Source organism: Musca domestica, unplaced genomic scaffold, assembly GCF_030504385.1.
Source record: "Musca domestica strain aabys unplaced genomic scaffold, Musca_domestica.polishedcontigs.V.1.1 7, whole genome shotgun sequence".
In the NCBI taxonomy this organism is placed as follows: Eukaryota; Metazoa; Arthropoda; class Insecta; order Diptera; family Muscidae; genus Musca; species Musca domestica.
In genome coordinates, this window is record NW_026712383.1 from 21,475,071 (window position 1) to 21,490,123 (window position 15,053).

At 34.4% G+C, this 15,053-nt stretch overlaps 1 protein-coding gene and 1 non-coding gene across 3 annotated transcripts; one reads left to right on the top strand and one right to left on the bottom strand.

Annotated features, from left to right (window-relative positions):
- Positions 1-4,490: 4,490 nt before the first annotated feature.
- Positions 4,491-4,562, bottom strand: TRNAP-AGG (transfer RNA proline (anticodon AGG)). Its single transcript has one exon. It is a non-coding gene; the product is annotated as a tRNA-Pro (tRNA).
- A 389-nt stretch (positions 4,563-4,951) lies between these two features.
- LOC101900701 (uncharacterized) lies at positions 4,952-12,185 on the top strand. Of its 2 annotated transcripts, none has more exons than XM_020039823.2 (3): positions 4,952-5,120; positions 11,204-11,666; positions 11,723-12,182. In XM_020039823.2, the coding sequence occupies exons 1-3, from the start codon at positions 5,056-5,058 to the stop codon at positions 12,158-12,160; spliced, it is 966 nt and encodes a 321-aa protein (XP_019895382.1). In that variant the 5' UTR covers positions 4,952-5,055; the 3' UTR covers positions 12,161-12,182. The 2 variants fall into 2 exon arrangements, with proteins under 2 accessions (XP_019895382.1, XP_019895384.1); XM_020039825.2 differs by lacking the exon at positions 4,952-5,120 and adding an exon at positions 6,532-6,616 and having other exon boundaries at positions 11,723-12,185.
- Positions 12,186-15,053: the final 2,868 nt, after the last annotated feature.

Here is a 15,053-nt window from a genome sequence, read left to right on the forward strand (position 1 = left end):
ACGGAATGACAAATTTACTATTTATTTAATTTATTGTTGAAATCACGTTACAGCTCACATTATTTGGCGTAGAGCTTTAAAATTTGGCACCGTTGTTTGCTTTGTGTCTAGTCTGGTTGGTATTGAAAATGAGATATCTCGCTCCAAATTTTAGAATAGCACCCATATAACGGTACCTCCCGATATTAGGTATTTTGATATTTTTAGACATATTTTCACCGGTTTGTCTAAAAATTATTATTTGTAGTTCGTTATGGGTTCTAGCTCTAGTGACGGAACATTGTACATATAGGTGCACGATTTCGTATAGCCCCAATACATCGGTACCTCTCGATATTCGGTATTTTGATAATTTTCGATATATTTTTTCGCGGATTTTTCTAAAAATATATATTTGTTGTTCGTAATGGGTTCTAGTTCCGGTAGCAGAACATTGAATATCCAGATATTCATTTTCCTATGAATACCTTTTCCTATAGCGCACATATAACGGCATTTTGACGATTTAAGCCACATTTTTTAATAGACTTATGTGAAGTTTGGTATTTTTACTTAATAATGGGTTCAACATCCGGCTTCAGAACATTGTCCATATTGGTCCTAGTCACTATTACCCACGAAATTATGTAAAAGTTGATATTTAAATCCCACAATATATTACAATCGTTGTACTACAAAATTGTTTATATAGCCTCCAACCATTCTCCTTCCGATTTTACTGGAGTTTGTAGTTTAAAGTGGAACACATTTGAATCCAGATACTTTTGCATAATTGTTCTTTACCCACTGGCGGAGGGTATTACAAGTTCGGCCCAGCCGAGATTAATGTCTTTTTACTTTTCAGCTCCACTTTTACACCCACAGTGTAGTTATTCAGAAATTTGGTGGATTTTTTTTTTGTTAAAAAAAACATTTTAACAAATATTAGAAATCTCACCAAACCTTTAAGAGAAATTATTCAACAAATTTGATATCATACTTAAGAATAATAAACATAGCGAAAATTTTCTGGACTTTTTATTACGAAAAATATCGCAAAGTGTAGTTATACAAAGATTTGATTGCATATTTATACCCTCCACCAAAAAAAGTATGGAGGGTATATTAAGTTCGTCATTCCGTTTGTAACTCATCGAAATAATCATTTTAGACCCAACAAAGTATATACATTCTTGATCAGCGTAAAATTCTAAGACGATTTAGCCCTGTCCGTCCGTCTGTCCGTCAGTTGTAATCACGCTACAGTCTAAACGAATTAAGATAGGAAGCTAAAATTTTGCACAGATCTCTCTTTTGTCTGCAGGCAGGTCAAGTTCGAAGATGGGCATATAACGGTACCCCCCGATATTCGGTATTTTGATTATTTTACCCACATTTTTCAACGGAATTGTCTGAAAATCCACACAAGGAGTTCCTTGTGGGTACTTTGTACCTCGGCAGAGAATTATCTATATAGGTCCACGATATCGTATAGCCCGGTACCCCCGATATTCGGTATTTTGATCTTTTTAGCCATATTTTTCAACGGAATGGTCCCAAGGGGTTCTTTGTACACAAGGGGTTCTTTGTGAGCACTTTACCCCCCGACAGAGAATTCTCTATATAGGTTAACGATAACGTATAGCTCCCATATAACGGTACCCCCCGATATTCGGTATTTTTATGATTTTACCCACATTTTTCATCGGAATTGTCTGAAAATCCACACAAGGAGTTCCTTGTGGGTACTTTATACCTCGATTATATATAATTTGAGCCACTTTTTTCAATGAAATTATCCACACAAGGAGTTGCTTGTGAGTACTTTACACGCAGACATAGATTTGTCTTTATAGATCCATATCCCCCATATATCGGCACCTTCCTATATTAGATATTTTAAAGATTTTAAAAGAATTTTTAATGGATTTTATTTTTTTGAAAATTTTCTAATTCGTTCCAAATGGTGGAGGGTATTCAAAGTTCGGCCCGGCCGAACTTACTGCTTTTTTACTAGTTTTTAATAATCTCCAACATTTTAAAGGAAGTTAAAAAATTTAAAAATAAATCCATAGAAAATACCTCTCAAATGAAACCCCTTATATGGGGGCTATACGAAGACGTCAGAGGCTGTAGTACCGATTCCGAACTTCAAATACGGAAATTGAAATAATTCCCATGTATAACGCCGTTAAAATCATCAAAAGACCGAATATCGAGATGATGTTGGCTATACAAAAACGTGGATTCATTACGAACTTTTAATACCAAATGTGAAACATTTTCGGTAAATAGTGTCGCTAAAATCATCAAAGTATCAAATATCGGGAGGCCCGTTATATGGGTGCTATACGAAGAGATGGATCTGCACAGACAATTTTCTGTCTTAGGCTGTAGTATCCATTACGAACTTTAAATAGCAAATTTTAAACATTTCCGGTGAATAATGTCGCTGAAGTCACCGAAATACCGAAAATAGGGAAGTACCATTATATGGTGCTCTACCAAAACGTAGAGCCCATTCTCAATACCAAAAGTTCTGCAGACCAACATTTGAGTAAAATTTAATAATCCTAATTCAATTTGTTCGGATGCTAGATTTAATTCCACAGACGGATGGACATCGCTAAATCGACATAGAATTTTATGCTGACCAAGAATATACACTGGTGGCCAAAACTAAAGCAACTGAAATTACAAGGAGAATCAATGCCCTGTAACTTTTTCAAAAATTAAGAAAATGAGAAAGTTTTTCTTGTTTTAAATTAGGTACTTTATTCACTTTTTAAAAACCTAAAACATAAAACCAAAATTCATTTTTATATAAAAAATAATGTTTGGTACAGTCAATCAACCCGATTTTGGCTTGGACAAAACAAAAGCAACTCTGTTGTACATTCATATAACAGCTGCAATTTTAGTTGTTTTTACTGTGGTATTTATCGCTTTTTGCTTCCTTCAACAATTTCGCTTGTCATAAATCCTTTTTGAGAAGTTTTTTACAACAGTATGTGTTTTTCTTTTCGTTTTTTAAGTACTGCCCAAAAAATTTTTAAAAATGACTAAAAGCAAATACAGTACGTGAATAAAACAGCAAATTATCAGTGACTATCGAAACAACATATCACAGAAAATGATTTCCGAGAAATATTTCATAAATATTTATGTGATTTCATAATTATTTCTGTATACTAAGTCGGTTTTTTGAAACTGGATCAGTAGTAACAGTCTATAACGGATGAAGGCCGTGAAAAACTTCAGCTCGTACTGATCCACAAATTGTGAGAGAAATAAAAAACAACTATTTAAGAGTTCAACTGGATTGGTGAGAGAGCAATCATTGGATATAAGCTCGAGATCAGTGCGTAGACGAGTAGTGGCAGCTGGTCTGCATGCCCGTAAGACATCAAAAAACCATTTATGTCTGAAAAAATCAAAAAGGCATTCGGAAACGATAATATTAAGTGGAATCAAGCTCAATGGAAAAAACATTATTTCTGGGATGAGTCTACGTTTAATATTAAAGGCTCAGACGTGAAAAATTTTACGGTGAGAAGACCAAAAAATGAAGGACTCAAGCCGCAGTGTTGCAAAGGTACAGTGAAGCATGAGGGAGGGTCAAAAATGGCGTGGCGCTGTTTTTCTTTCTATGGACTTGGGACTATGAATGAAATAAAGGAAGTTATGGATCGGTTTGTTTACAAAGATGTGTTGGACATCACGTTGTTCCCTTACGATGATTAAAATATTCGGCTCATTTAGGTGTTTCAGTATGACAATGATCCCAAACTTGCATCAAAACATGTCAAATATTTGTTGCGGGAGTCAAAAATCGATGTTTTGTCATGGCCGGCACAATCACCTGATCTAAACTCCATAGAAAACCTATGGATTATCGTAGATAGGAAGATCAAGCGAAATTCGGAAACAAATAAGCACAACATTTTCTAAATAATTCGGAGTGCCTGGAAAAGCATACTCAAGCATCAAATTGAGCGTGTTATAGATTCAATGCCTCGTAGGTGTGCAGCTGCTATCAAAAATAATGGATGCTATCGACTATTAGCCAAAATTTAATTATTTTAAAATAAAAAATCAAAAAGTTGCTTTAGTTTTGACCAAGCATAAATTGGGTCATTTTAGTGTTCCAAATATTATTTTTCGTTCAAAATTATTTTTGTATTTTTATTTTTAGTTTCTTAAAAGTGAATTAAACCCCTCATTTAAAACTGGAAAAATAATTACAATTTGTTTATTTTTGTAAAACTTACAGGACATTTATTGTCTTTGCGATTTTAGTTGCTTTAGTTTTGGCCACCAGTGTATATGTAAATAGTGTGTGGAGTCTAAAATGTATATTTCGTGGTGTTACAAACGGAATGACAAACTTAATATACCTTTCATACTATGGTGAAGGATAGAATAAACATAATGATAATTTTCTGGAATTTGTATTAGGAAATATATGAAATATAAAAGTAGCAAAACGATAACGTGGAATTACTTCAATTGGGCTCGTCCGGGATTTGAACCCGGGACCTCCCGCACCCTAAGCGGAAATCATACCCCTAGACCAACGAGCCAGTTAGAGATTAATGGAAATAACAAAACTTTTCACCATTCTGACTCACTTAGCAATACTATGCTCGCAATATGAGACCATCAGCTGTGGTGAATGGCTCATATTCTCACCACATGCTGTCTGTATTGATTTCATAACATATACTCAATAGATGTCACTGAGGTATAATATACGGTAAGAAACATCTCTTCGCGACATCTGTTAGAAAAAGGTAAGGAAATCACTTGTCATCGAATATATTTTTGTCAATCCTTTACTTCGGAGCAAATGTTGCTGCGACATCTGTTAGTAACCGATATTCACTAGTCTATGACAGCCACTCTAGAAGATTAAAACTTGGTGATTCCCCGGAATATTTCAATAAATCGTATCAGACACATCGGTAAAGCAACACAGAGCAATCAAACATCAGTAGCGAGGTATTTGTAAACACGTTTAGTTCTCTTAAAGCTGTAGCAACTCAAGTTCGCAAGCAGATTGGCAAAATTACAATAATGGACAAAAAAGCCGAAAAAACATCCACAACTGTAACAAAAGCGGATTCATCAGCAGAAATTAGGTAAGAATGTGCGGAGTAAAACTACAATTTTGTGCAAGAAAAGTTCTTAAATATCGAAATAATATCTATTCAATGATAATTGTTATGCGAATTAGGAATACATACATACATATGTGTACAAGGTGAAGTCACAAAAAATGGAGATTAATTGAAAAAAGTAAAATTTAAGATATTATATAACACATAATTCTACTTCGGTACCGAAAAGTTCAAAGTCATACGCTTTTTAGTTTTCCAATTACACAGTGCTAAGCTTGAGAAATATTTCACTTTTTCGCAAGAAGAAGGAAAAAATTGGTTTTGGTTTTTTGTTCAGTTTTTGTTATACCCTCCACCACAATATCTTGGGAATATTAAGTTCGTCATTTCGTTTGTGCCACCTCGAAATATACACTTTAGAAAAGTATATATATTCTTGATCAGCATAAAATTTTATGTTGATTTAGCGATGTCTGTCCGTCTGTGGAAATCACTCTAGCTTCCGAACGAAATTAAGTATGTTGATAAAATTTTATTGAAAAATATGTTATGTCTGCAGAACTTTTTGTATTGAAAATGGGCCATACAGGTCCACGTTTTGGTATAGCACCATATAATGCTACCTCATTGTTTTCGGTAATTTAGCGACATTATTCACCGGAAATGTTTTAAATTTGGTATTAGAAGTTCAAAATGGATACTACATCCTAAGATAGAAAATTGCCGGCGCAGGTCAACGTCTTCGTATTGCCCCCACAAAGGGTCAAAATTTTCGGTATTTTGATAATTTTAGTGAAATTATTCACCGGAATTGTTTCAAATTTTGTATTTGAGGTTCGTTTTGGATACTACAGGCTATGACAGAAAATTGTCTGTGCAGGTCCAAGTTATGATATAGCCCCCATATAATTGAGCCTCTATTCAGTATTTTGATGATTTTAGCGAAATTATTCACCGATTTTTTTTCAAGTTTCGCATTTGACTATTATAATGACTTATTAGAAAAGTAGCCTATTCATGTCCACGTCGTTGTATAGAACCTAATAAAATGGCTATTTTTTTTAGATTTTTATATATTTTTAAGATTTCAATAGAATTTATAACGGACTTTACTTTTTTTTTTTTTTGAAATTGTCAAATACGTTCTAAATGGTGGAGGGTCTTTCAAGTTCGGCCCGGCCTACTTACTTATAAGATTTTTACTTGTTTTCTCATCAAAAGTGATAGTTTTTAAATCGAAACATCGAATGCAGGTAGTTATCGGTGTTTTTGATTAAAAAGTTTTTAAAAACAGTGTGGCAAAAATATTTAAAAAAAATTAATTCAAAATATGACCACATATTCGCAATATTCGTAAAGTGTATGGATTTTAAAAAAATGATATCGAGAAGGTCCTAAAATTTTAATTCTGTATTTTAGTATGCAATGTCATAATTCATAATCTACAGAAAACTCGTGCCCTTTTTTTACGTTTTTGTTTTATTTAAAAATGATGAAAATAGTCAACTGATTTTGAGGTGAGTGTACTTTCATCTACTTCTCTGTTTTCTTTGTTATTGTTGTCCTTTTTAAGGATTGTCATCTACCAAATCTTCTTCAATACCAAATTTGATACAGTTTCGTGGGTAAAAGTGACTAGCATTATCAAAATACCGAGTATCGGTGGGTATTGTTATATGTGCGCTATAGGAAAACGTGGACCGTGGAGGTTTGCCGGCGGATCTAGAACCCATTATGAACCAATTTTCTTTAGACGAATCTGTGAAAAGATGTGGCAAAAATCATCAAAAACCAAATGCCGGAAGGTACAGTTATATGGGGTCTATACAAAAATGTGGTCGTATACATACAATGTTCCGACACCGGAGCTAGAACCCATTATGACCTACAAATACCAAATTTTAGAAAAATCCATGAAAAAAATGCGGTACATAGGACCACGTTTTGGTATAGCCGCCACCCGATATTAGGTATTTTGATGATTTTTGTCACATTTTTTTTTATAGATTTGTCGAAAAACTGGTATTTGTAGGTTATAATGGATTCTAAACCCGGCGGTGAAACAATATATATGGGACCACGTTTTGGTATAGCCGCAATATAACGGTGCCTCCCGATATTCGGTATTTTGATGATTTTGCCACATTTTTCCACGGTTTTGTCTAAAAGTTGGTATTTGTAGGTCATAATGGATTCTAGCTTCGGTGGCGAAATATTGTACATACAGGTCCACGTTATTGCATAGCCTCCATATAACGGTACCTCCCGATAATCGGTATATTGATGATTTTCAACACATTTTTCCACGAATTTCTCTAAAAATTGGTAATTGTAGTTCCATTCAATCCTTGAAGTATAAAATTGTCTATAGAGGGTTCCGTTTGGGTATGGCCCCCATATGGTTTTTTATGGTTTTTTTTATGTTTTTTTTTTTTCAATGATTAACAGCATTACCCAAACGGTCTTACCAGTATTTGTAGTTTAAAGTGAACACGGTTTAATTCAGATACTTTTATAGAAAATTTTTTTCTTTAGTCAAAAACGGTGGGTATCAAAAGTTCGACCCGGCCGTTCTTTTTTTCATATTTTAATTAGGTTTATTTCAGATAGGAAGCCTTAATTTTATCTACAAATTTAAGAAGGTTTTTTAAAGGATAAACTGTTTTTTCTGCCTTAACTCAAATGTTGTTTTATGAAAATCCAAAAAAAAAAAAAACAATTAAAAAAAGCTGTAAGTTCCGGCCGGGCCGAACTTTGAATACCCTCCACCATTTAGTACAAATTTAGCAACTTTGTCTTAAGAATACCGAATGTAGCCGTATATTAGGGTCTATTCGACGACGTGGACCTGCATAGGCAACTTTTGTAATAAGCTATTACAATATTCAAATACGAAATTTGAAGAAGAAAATTAGTTTATAATGTAGCTAAAATCATCAAAATACCGAATATAGGGAGGTACCTGGGGGTATATGGGGGCTATACGAAGACGTGGACCTGCACAGACATATCTCTGTCATAGGCTCTAGTATGTATTACGAACTTCAAATACCAAATTTGAAACAATTCCGGTAAAAAAATACCGAATATGGGGGGCTGTACGAAAACGTGGACCTGCACAGACAAATCTCTGGCATAGGCTGTGGTATGTATTACGAACTTCAAATACCAAATTTGAAATAGTTCCGATAAATAATGTGTCTAAAATCATCAAAATACCCAATATCGGGAGGTACCGTTATATGGGGGCTATACGAAGACGTTGACCTACATGACCCATTTTTATACCCTACATTACAAGGTGGTCAGGGTATTATGTCTTTGTGCATTTGTTTGTAACAGGCAAAAGGAAACGAGATAGACCCATAGTTCCTTTTGATGATGTGCATAGAATCACTTTCTGAGTTGATTTATGCATGTCAGTCCGTCTGTCCATGTATTCTTGTGAACAAAATGCAGGTCGTATTTATTATCCGATTGAGATGAAATTTTGCAAACAACATTTGTTTGACCTAAGGACGAACCCTATTGAAATTGGGGATAGTCGGTAAAAAATTAGATATAGCTCCCATATATAACTTCGTCCGATTTGCCTTTTATTGTGCACCAAACGTGTAATATCAGCCCGAATAGTATGGAATTTTGCACATACAACCAAATTAGGCCTGAAAATAAATATGCCAAATTTTATCGAAATCGGTTCAGATATAGCTATAGCTCCCATATATATTGTTCATCCGATTTATTGTATTTGTTACCCACAGCCGTAATATGCACTCCGTAACAACGATATTCAGGGAAATATATCGAATACAGGTCAGAAATATCTTTGCCAAATTTTATCGAGATCGGTTCAGATTTGGATATAGTTCCCATATATATTTTTATCCGATTTCAAATTATTTTCGCACCAAATGGGCAATACAAGTCCGAATTTAAAAGATACAAATGCTTCGGCATATTTAGTCCTTTGAATTTTAAATTATAATTATAATCATAGCGTGTATGATTGAATTCTCCCATAAAAACTTTTAATTATTAAGTGGAGCTCAACTAAATTAGCAAAGTGGTGTAGGGTATCATAAATTCGGCCCCGCCCGACTTTAGGACTTTCTTTACTGGTTTATCTTATGCTGTAGTATCTATTACAAACTTCAAATTCCAAATTTGAAACAATTCCAGTAAATAATGTCATCAAAATATGGAATATCGGGAGGTACCGTTATATGGGGGTTATACGAAGACGGAAGCTAGAGTGATTTCCACAGACGGACGGACATCGCTAAATCGAAATAGAATTTTATGCTGATCAAGAATATATATACTTTGTGGGGTCTGTAAAGTATATTTCGAGGTGTTACAAACGGAATGACAAACAACGGAATGGCAGAGACCTACGTTGTAGGTGGTTTTATATAGGCAATTTCTGAGAAACAAAATACCAAATAAGAACTTTGTAAAAAACTCTGACTGTCACCCTCAATATACCTAAAATTAGAATTTACCATTATAAAGGGTTTATATAGAATAATGGACTTACCTTTATGGAATTTTGCACGAAGAGATTCTCAAAATATATTAAATTTGGAAGTGCCGTTATATATGGTAAATACATAATAGTCGAATAATATTCACAAAATTTGGCAGGGAGAGATTATGATTGGATTTGAAATTGTGGCCGAAACCTTCAAACATTTTTCAAAGAAAATCCACACATGGAATTCCTTCTGAGTACTTTACCCCCTGGAAGAGTATTCTCTATATAGGTCCATGATATCGTATATCTCCCATAAAACAGCACCTCCCTATATTCAGTATTTTAATGATTTTAGCTACATTTTACAATGGTATTGTCTAAATATCCACACTAGAAGTTTTTCTAAGCACTTTACCCCTTGGAAGGAAATTGTCGATATAGGTTCACGATATCGTATAGCCCACATACAACGGTACCCCCCGTTCCATATTTTGATGATTTTAAAGATGGTACTCACCGGAGTTGCTTCAAATTTTGTATTTAGAATTCGTAATGGGAACTACAGCCTATGTCAGAAAATTGTATATGCAGGTCCAGGTCTTGGTATAGGCCCCATATATCAGTACCTCCTTATATTCGGTATTTTGATGATTTTAGGTACAATATTCAGAGAAATTGTTTAGAATTTCGTATTTGAAATGTCTAATGGGTACTCCAGCCTGTGACATGAAATTGTATATGCAGGTCCAGATCGGCACCTCCTCATATTCGGTATTTCGATGATTTTAGCGACATTATTTACCGGAATCGTTTCATATTTGAAGTTCCAAATGACAGAAAATTTTCTAAGCAAGTCCAGGCCTTCGTATAGCCCCCATATAAAGGTAACTTTAACTATATGCGATATTTTGATGATTTATGCGACATTATTTGCTAGAATTGTTTCATATTTCGTATTTGAAGTTCCTAATGGGTACTACTACAGTCTATGACAGAAAATTGTCTAAGCAAGTCCAGGTCTTCGTATAGCCCCCTTACATCGGTACCTCTACTTATATGCGATATTTTGATGATTTTAACTACATTATTCGCCGTATTTTTCATGTTTCGCATTTGGATATTGTTATGGCCTATGGAAAAAGTTGCCTATGCAGATCCAAGTCCTCGTATAGACTCCAATATAACGGCTATATTCGGTATTTTTTAGATTTCAACAGAATTTAAAATGTATTTTATTTCTTTTTTTTTTTTTTTGAAATTTTAAATTCGTCCCAAATGGTGGAGATAATTCAAAGTACAGCCCGGCCGATTTTACTATAGGTTGATTTGGGTAAAAAAAAAAGATAATAAATAACAGACAAATTAATCGCATTTACCGGGCTCAATGATTAATTTGCGATTCCTATACATTTATTTGTTTATTAAATTGAACTCCATTTACTCATTAGGGGGAGCCATTTCCGATCGTACAAAAACCAAAAGGACTCAGCAAAGTTTTTTGTTGTTTTTTTTTTTTTTAGCAGTATGCATAGTGAATTAGAGTATCATACAGTCGTTTTCGCCCGACTTCTATTCTTTGCTTACGTTTTTATTTATTTGTCTTATCTTGTTTTAAATGTCTTTACAGAATGCCACCTAAGTTGGAAGCCATGATCAATAACGCTTTCACTGTCGACTGTAAATTTATTGTTGGTGAAAATCTTGGAAAAGCCCAAACAATATTCGGACACAAATTAATGTTTATCTTACACTCTGAAGTTTTCGAATCAATGTTGTGTGGGCATTTTCTGGAAGCCAAAAGTACAGAAATTCCCCTACCCGACGATGATCCGAAAACGTTTCGTAATTTACGTCTTATTTTGTATAATCTGCGCGATTCTCAAACAGAAGTGAACGAGTTAGATCTCAGCGATACGATCAGCTTGTATAAGATGTGTGATAAATATATGTTCAAGGCCATCTCAAAATTATGCGTAGAACATTTAAAAAGCTTCATAGAGGATAATCAACGTGATTGCAATAATGCGGTGAAAATTTTTCCCGTTGCTATAGATTTGCGTAACATCGACCTACAGAAAAATGTTGAAACTGTAAGTATTCTTGTCTACTTTAATATGATTTATCTTATGAATATTTTCTCTTACAGACACTATCAATCAATTGTTATCCTCTTCTGTCAAGTCTAAACGATTTGAATCCACAACATTTTTTGAAGTACATTGAACTGCATACCAAACAGAATCAAAATGTGGTAAATCATTTGAAATTATTTGAGGCCATAGAAAACTATTTAACAGTCAACGATTTAATACCCCAAGAGTTGGTGGATACCGGGGAAAGTTTGCAAAAAGCTGCTACAACTAATTTATATGGACAAGAAGCCATGGTGTTACTAAGCCAGGAACGATCATTAGAGTTGTTGCAAAAACTTCTCTCCCACATTGATTTTGTTAAAATCAAAATCGAAGATTACCTCAAAGGGCCGGGTGTTTCGAAAATTCTCACATGGCAACAAAAATATATAGTTTTGTCACAACTATGTACTGTTCCTAAACCATCTACGATAAAATTGTTTCAAAACTAACGTATTTTTTTTTTTTTTTTTTTGGTAAAAATAATATTTTTTTCTACATTGAACAATGAAAAGATGTGTCATAATTTTTTTACGCTTTTGGTTTTCATAATAATTTTAGAGGAGAACTCCTCCGTACCGTGTACCGTTATATGTGGGCTATACGATATCGTGGACCTATACAGAGAATACTCTTCTTGGAGGTAAAGTACTCAAAAGGAACTCCTTCTGTAGATTTGCAGACAATTCCTTTGAGAAAATGTCGCTAAAATCATCAAAATGTTGAATATCGGGAGTTTCCGTTTCATAGACCTGCATATATAGAAAAATAAAAACAAACTATTTTGAAAAGAGGACAATAAAAGTTCAAAAATAAAATAAAAACAATTAAAAAAACTGTAAGTTCGACAGGGCCGAACTTTGAATACCCTCCACCATTTGGTACAAATTTGGCAATTTTTGAAAAAAATAAAATCCTTTAAAATCTTAAAAATACCGAATGTAGCCGTATATTAGGGTCAGTACGACGACGGTGGACCATAGGCATAGGTAACTTTGGTCACAAGCTATTACAATATTCCAATGCGAAACTTGAAAAAAACTGTTTATAATGTAGCTAAAATCATCAAAATTCCGAATATAGGGAGGAGCTATAGGAGTTGTAAAACGTGCACCTGCACAGACAATTTTTTGTCATAGGCTGTAATATCCTTTACGAACATCAAATTCAAAATTTGAAACAATTCCAGTAAATAATGTCACTAAAATCATCAGAATACCGAATATCGGGGGGTACCGTTATATGGGAGCTATACGAAGAATTGGACCTACATGGCCCATTTTCTGCTTTATGCTGTAGTGTCTATTACGAACTTCAAATACAAAATTTGAAACAATTCCGGTAAATAATGTCACTAAAATCATCAGAATACCGAATATCGGGGGGTACCGTTATATGGGAGCTATACGAAGAAGTGGACCTGCATGGGCAATTTTCTGTTTTATGCTGTAGTGTCTATTACGAACTTCAAATACCAAATTTGAAACAATTCCGGTAAATAATCTCGCTAAAATTATCAAAATACTGAATATCGGGGGGTACCGTTATATGGGGGCTATACGAAGAAGTGGACCTACATGGCCCATTTTCTGTTTTATGCTGTAGGGTCTATTACGAACTTCAAATACCAAATTTGAAATAATTCCGGTAAATAATGTCACTAAAATCATCAGAATACCGAATATCGGGGATTCCGTTATATGGGGGCTATACGAAGAAGTGGATCTACATGGCCCATTTTCTGTTTTATGCTGTAGTGTCTATTACGAACTTCAAATACCAAATTTGAAACAATTCCGGTAAATAATGTCGCTAAAATAATCAGAATACCGAATATCGGGGATTCCGTTATATGGGGGCTATAACATCGGTCTGAAGTTGGTTGCAATTTTTTCATCTCACACTGTATCATTAATAACTCCCTTTAAACGGCATCGCATCAGGTCAAAATATTCCACTAAATTATTTCTCGTACATTTCTACTATAGGTCCTAAATAGGATCAAAAGTCGAAAACTTTCCCAAACGCCGGGAATTCAATTCTCCTACCAAGAAAATTTTGGATTGCTTCAATGTACCCACAAAAGCAAATTTTTCCCTTTTTATACCCTACACCACAAGGTGTAGGGTCCGTCCGTCCGTCCGTCCGTCTGTCCATGTATTCTTGTGAACAAAATGCAGGTCGCATTTATTATCCGATTGAGATGAAACAACATTTGTTTGGCCCAAGGACAAACCCTATTGAAATTGGAGATAATCGGACAAAATTTAGATATAGCTCCCATATATATCTTCGTCCGATTTGCCTTTTATTGTGCACCAAACGTGTAATATCAGTCCAAATAGCATGGAATTTTGCACGTTCGATCAGATTGCACCTCAAAATATGTATGCTAAATTTGATCGAAATCGGTTCAGATATAGCTATAGCTCCCATATATATTGTTCATCCGATTTGTTATCTTTGTCCTCCGCAGCCGTAATATGCAATCTGTAACAACATTATTTGGGGAAATATATCAAATACAGCTCAGAAATACATATGCTAAATTTTATCGAGATCGGTTCAGATTTGGATATAGATCCCATATATAAGTTCGTCCGATTTACCTTGGATTGTGCACCGAACGTCTAATATTTGCCCAAATTGGATGAAATATTGCACCTACGACCGAATTGAGTCTAGAAGCTAGTATGTCAAATTTGGTGAAGATCGGTTCAGATATAGCTATAGCTCCCATATATATTATTACCCGATTTCAAATTAATTGTGGACCAAATGGGCAATACAAGTCCGAATTTAAAATATACAAATTCTTCGGCATATTTAGTTCTTTGAACTTTAAATTATAATTAAAATCATAGCGTGTATGATTGAATTCTCCCATAAAAACTTTTAATTGTTATGCGCAGCTCTACTAAATTAGCAAAGTGGTGTAGGGTATCATAAAGTCGGCCCCGCTCGTCTTTAAGAGTATCCATTGCGAGCTTAGAGCATAAAATTTGAAACAATTCCGTTAAATAATTTCGCTAAAATCATGAAAATGCCGAATCTTGAGAGGTACCGATTTATGAGGCCTATACGAAGACGTGGGGCTGTCGTACCTATTACAAGCTTCAAATACTACATTTGAGACAATTCCGGTAAAAATGCTGGTAAAATCTACTACTTTTTGTTTCCTGAGGAGGTACTCCCGAGTCAATTCTGAGAAGAGAAGAGGGGCTGGGGAAAAAAGAAAATCACACACTGGCGGAAGATAGCAAATGTTCGGCTCGGCCTGTCTTAATATATTTTGTTATCTTTTGAATTACGTTTACGATAAAAAGAAATAAAACGCATTAAAAA